Below are 5,498 nucleotides of genomic sequence, written 5' to 3'. Positions count from 1 at the left end.
GTGGTGATGCACCAACATAAAACTATTGGAGCATGTTGAAGATGTCCTCCCCTACAATGTCCCAACAACTTTGGTAAAATAGTCCAGTAAAACCATCAAGTCCACTAGCAATCTCTCCACCTAATGCAAAAACTACATCCTTCACCTCTTCAATTGTAGGAAATCTGCAAAGCTCTATATTGTGTTCCGTTGTTACCATAGTTGGTACATTGTTAAGGAACTCAAGGGATGTAGGTTCCCCTTATTGTATGAACCTTTTGTGGAACAAATCAACTGCAGCCGCAGATACAAGGTCATGTGATTCCAACAAAACACCATCTTCATTTTGAATTCTTTTGAGCTGCAACTTCTATCTCTTTCCATTCACATGATTGTGGAAAAATATAGTGTTCCTATCACCTTCAGTAAACCAATTCATGTCTGCTTTTTGCTTCCAAAACTGCTCCTCAAAGTTAAGACACTTCTTCAATTCTACTTGTCCCTGTTGTAGTACAATTCTGTTCTCAATTGTTGGCTCCTCTTTAAAAAGCATCTCCTTAATCCTGACAATGTCTTCCCTAATGGCAAGCTGTTTGAAGATGTCACCAAAGTTCAGTTTACTCTAATGGGATAATGATGTTTTCACTCTCTTTAGTTTCTGTTTGAACATTAGAAAGGGATCACCAACAAAGTCTGCTACCAAATTCTGCTTTACAACACAAGTGAAGGTGCTATGAGTAGTCCAGAAGTTGAGAAACTTAAAGGGTTTAACAAGTTGCGGAGCCTCTTCCCTATAATTCATCAGCAAAGGTTCATGGTCAGACCCTGTTCTTATAAGGTTTCCACCTCAATATTTGGGAATAGAGTCTGAAAAGGTTGGTTGACAAAGATCCTATCCAGCCTCTTGAATATGCACTCTGCATTTGATCTTCCATTCTACCATGTGAAAGGCCTTCCTTTGTATCCAGTGTCAAACAAACAACAAAAATTAACACATAAGGCAAAGTCTTCAACCTCTGGTGGATATACTAGTAATCCTCCTATTTTTTCATCCTCGTTAAGAATCACATTAAAATCCCCTCGAACTACCCAAGGTAACTCCATATCAGCAACAAGGTAGTATAGATTATCCCACAGTCCTAATCTATCAAGGGATAAACACTTTGCATACACAAAAGTCGTCATGGTGTATTTTCCAATTTCTTGATGATACACCTTGATTGTTAGTTACTGCTTAGTGTCAATCAGCAGCTCCCACTCCACCTCAGAATCAATAAATAGCCATATTTTCCCATTAACATTCGATATTGCAGTATCCATATCTCCTGTAGTTTTGAATTAGCCCTTGCTTTTAAAAAGTCTCCATAAGTGCCATAATGAAAAAGCTATTTTGTTTTTGCATGTTAATGACTCTTTGAAAGGCCTTCTGAGTGTTAACAGACCTGATGTTCCATATCAATGTTTTAGCCATCATCTAGTTGTTGATGTTGCCCTCTTGGGTAAGATTCTTGTTGGTGATAGGGGTTTCCTTGGATTGTGTTTTCTTCTCCCCTTTCTTTCAAATTTTATGAGATTCTAGGCGACAAGTCTCCTTCCCTTGCAACAACTTTAAAATTTCCAGTAATAGATTCATCATCACGTTCATCTTTTAGTTGTTGTTTACCAACCAAAGCATTATGAACCTCCAAATACAGTTCTTTGTGTGTGATTATCTCATGCAGCACCTTATTAGGAGATATCTATCACACCCTAAACCTGGGGGGGGGTGAGACCGGCACCCGGTGCATCACATATCCTTGTGTACCAACTTGTGACGAAGGGACTCTGAACATATAATGTCATAATTTGGTCGTGGCCACATTGCAAGAGAATTTGTGAAGCAAAATATAAAACTGAACAGAAGCTAATGGTGATGAAACATCAATATAAAGCTGGGCCGATAAGGCCGTCATAACTACTATAGCTAACAATCCAACAAAATATACATACAAGGCCTACAAGCCCAACATACTGTACTAATTGCCAGAATATGTCTACAAGCCTCTACTAATGGATGTACTATGATCAGAACAGGGCCCCGACCTACCTATAACCTATATACATATATACACAATATGTACATAAAACTCTAGACCCGACAACTGCGAAAGACGTAGAGCTTACCGATAAAGCTAAACTCGGACAACACCTACTGAGGAGGTCTACCCAATAAGGGAGAATACTGTAAATTATGTGACTAGGGTAATGTATATAAATTCGGGAGTATGAACTTCTCTTTATGCCTCATTATCAAACACATGTAGTTACAAGATCATGCCAAAATGAAGGAAGGGCTTAGACTTAACATACCTGGAGTAGGAAAATATCCGTATGATATTTTTGGGAAAGATTACACTGTACTCCCTTAGAATCGCAAATTCCCGTAGCTATTACGGAGTATAATTTCGTATGAATTCCTCTGCTAATCCAAGAACTCCCGTTGCTATTACAAAATGGAGTCTCATATGAATTTCAAAATCCCTCACCTTTTCATCCTTGGCTTTTCCCTTTCTATAACTCCCCCCAAATGAATTCTTAATATCAATTGAAGATAAAGTGTAAGGATGACTCATATAAACTTCCCTTTCTACGTGTTTGCAAGTGATGGCTAAGAATATTGTCCATGTGTCCTCCTAACTTAATTGCCTAAAGTCAAGAGTCATTATTAGATCTTTCTCAATTTGCTGCCACTTGGGGGGGGGGGGAGGGGGGATTTGTCCCCACCTACTAATTATCCATAAATCCTTAATTACATGGTTAATCTCTCATTAAACCAATAATTAATGAATTACCCACATAATTAAGAATTATCTCAAATTACTAAAAATACTACTCATTTTTAACCCACTTTATACATCATACTATCATGGTCATGTGGTGCATTTTATGGCACAAGTCTATAAATACCGGGTATTATGGCTCGAATCGTATTATATCCCAAATTAACAACAACAACAACCTTCAATGAAACTCATTTTCTTTAATTCGTGTACCCTTTCACCTTCAAAAATTTACTTATCACTTGTTTAAAATATTATAATACTTATAATCTCTAAATAATCTTGTCCTTGAACTGATATCAATTATCTTATGACAAATTCAACGTACAATACAAGAGGGTGTAACATCGTCGTAATATAACACTGCGGGGCGTAACATCATCGTAATATAATACTGCAGAGCGTAACATCGACGTAATACTACATGGCGTAACATCATTCCCCCCTTTGGAACATTCGTCCTCGAATGTTGACTAATGCATTTATCATTTTCATAACTTATATCTTCCGAACATTTTAGTACTCTCCTTGTAATCTAGGCAACTGTTATGTGAATAAATCCAAAGGCCAGGGCATCCCCCCCTCTCTTTAGGCCTATTTCTCATACCATGACTTGTGGTTGGAATCTTTCCAATATCGTAACTGTTGCTACCTTCTGTCATGCAGCATGTACGACTCTAACCTTGTAAGTGTGGCTCTGGGACTCTTCTCTCCTTTTTCCTCCAGCTTTTATCCAATCTCTAGGCCTCACTATGTAAACATGTATAGAGCTTGATAAGGTGTCCGTCTGGGCATCTATGAGTATACTTAAGTTCTTCGCTCAGTACTTTGTTGGACTTATAGATATTGCTATATTTTATTTCATAGACCCGGTTATCTATTCATATGACTTTACTACATTTAGGTAGGCCATACTATGCCATAACTATTACTTCAATTTATCATTACTGAGGTCTGCTACTGAACTCCAGGTTACTCTCGTTGCTTACCCTATATGTATAAATCAAAGTCCACTAATACTTCTTCAGTACTATTCATCTTAAGAATGATGGCCTAATCGCATCTCATACTTTGTAACTTTTATGCATCCATTGTTGATTCACCTAAATATTGATCTATAATCTACCACTGATAATGTGACCTCTTATGTAACACTGCCACTAGGGCTCACATCTCATCGAGGAACATTTGAAGTAATTTTCCTGATACACCTGGAGATGAAACCATACTTCCATAACCGTATTTCATAGCATCCCAATGTGATTCACCTTATGTCGGTATTTTAATCTTGTACAATTCATGAAATCCCCTTTTCTTTTCTTCAAATCATTACTCAATCGAAGGCCCAAACGTCATCCTTTATCTATCACAATTACACCCTTATTCTACTACCAGGGCAGCATTCCATCTCTTCTAAATGCTATTAGTCTTAGACTCCCTTGAGTTCATTCAGGCTATACTGAGCTTTCGATAACTTAGAGAAACCATTAGCTCTCTTATTTTCATGGGCTTAATCCTGAGGACTTATTCATTCTCGTTACCTTCTCACTCGCCCTTTCTTATCTTTACTCCTGTCTTCCTAAAATTTTGTCGCTTTACCATACTTTAGCTTGCGACCTACACATATCTATTTATACTACTCGCAACCTTCCTTCAACTTTCTTGTACATCCTCTCTAACTTTTCTTTACTCTCTTAATTAGGCTTCTTGATACCTAGAAACCATAGGGTGGAAGATATGCCACTTACGACGCCGCTATCATTCCTGGATACTGAATCCCCATGCTTCTAGCTTTTTATCCGAAGTATGGACAATTCACAACCTTCTGCATTTAAGTATCTTGTACGTTGTTAACCTTTACCTTACTTATCTTAAAATCTCGCATCACATCTTCTATTTCTTTCATGACCTCTCTTTCACATAGGTATAATTCACATTCATGACTTGAAGCTCTATAATAATACTGGCACCTTTGGTGCATACACGATCTGGTGGAAGCTTCATACTGACTTCTTATGAGGCTGATACTCTTCTAACTGGCTCTATCGTAGAGCCGTTATAAATATGGTTGTTGTACTATCTCTCTTGTACCTCTGATATTAAAAGTGATTCTGCTATATTCTCAATCACGATTCCTGTAATTTTTCGGGTCCAATAATCAGACTCCTAATTTACTTAGTTGATTAAACACTTTAGTTTCCTCTTCCTTCTGATCATCCTTCATGTAGGCTTAAGCTATCTTCCGATCTGTGGGTCTAGGTATTAGTTATTACTTTAGCCTTCCATGGGCGCTGTGGAATATATATGATAGAATCTTCTAACAATTCAATCCTTTGTCTATGCCCTGGGCTCAATTATTTCTTTTAAATTATACCGGAGTCTTCTACGGCTGTATGAATATCAATATATATGCTTCATGGATAATACTCCGAAATCTTAAGTGAGTTCATAACGTAACTAACTCTGGATCATTGATCGAATAATTCCACCCGTTCCATCTCAGCTTTCTTTAAACGTAAGCAATTACTTTTCCTGGTCTTTTTGCCCTATTGTTGCGTGCATACTTAGCTTATCTTAGTTCCTATGCATGTCAGAATTTTGTGCAATTCATATGGTCTCTAATATTACTTTTGGTTTCATTTCCCACTTATTAGCCACGATAGGTGCCATTTTCTTATGGAGTGCATGAAATGTTGTTGT

The 5,498-nt window shown here is 37.5% G+C and overlaps 1 protein-coding gene across 1 annotated transcript; it reads right to left on the bottom strand.

The window, feature by feature from the left end:
- Positions 1-349: 349 nt before the first annotated feature.
- Positions 350-1,299, bottom strand: LOC142166460 (uncharacterized). The gene is made up of 4 exons (XM_075225844.1): positions 1,211-1,299; positions 920-1,123; positions 626-770; positions 350-568 (listed from the first exon to the last, which is right to left on the bottom strand). Exons 1-4 carry the CDS (start codon positions 1,297-1,299, stop codon positions 350-352), a joined length of 657 nt encoding a protein of 218 aa, XP_075081945.1.
- Between the last annotated feature and the right edge of the window lie 4,199 nt (positions 1,300-5,498).

The sequence above is a fragment of the Nicotiana tabacum genome, chromosome 2, assembly GCF_000715075.1.
Source record: "Nicotiana tabacum cultivar K326 chromosome 2, ASM71507v2, whole genome shotgun sequence".
NCBI classification, from domain to species: domain Eukaryota; kingdom Viridiplantae; phylum Streptophyta; class Magnoliopsida; order Solanales; family Solanaceae; genus Nicotiana; species Nicotiana tabacum.
Note: the sequence above shows the minus strand (reverse complement) of the source record. Positions and strands in the feature narration are given on the sequence as shown.

Bases quoted from the DNA above. Each gene is read 5' to 3' on its own strand.
- LOC142166460 (XM_075225844.1), bottom strand. From the start codon at position 1,299: ATGGATACTGCAATATCGAATGTTAATGGGAAAATATGGCTATTTATT. The intron at 1,124-1,210 runs GTAACTAACAAT...ATCCCTTGATAG, and splicing joins CTGCTGATTGACACTAAGCA to ATTAGGACTGTGGGATAATC. The intron at 569-625 runs GTGAAAACATCA...ATCTTCAAACAG, and splicing joins TCAAACAGAAACTAAAGAGA to CTTGCCATTAGGGAAGACAT.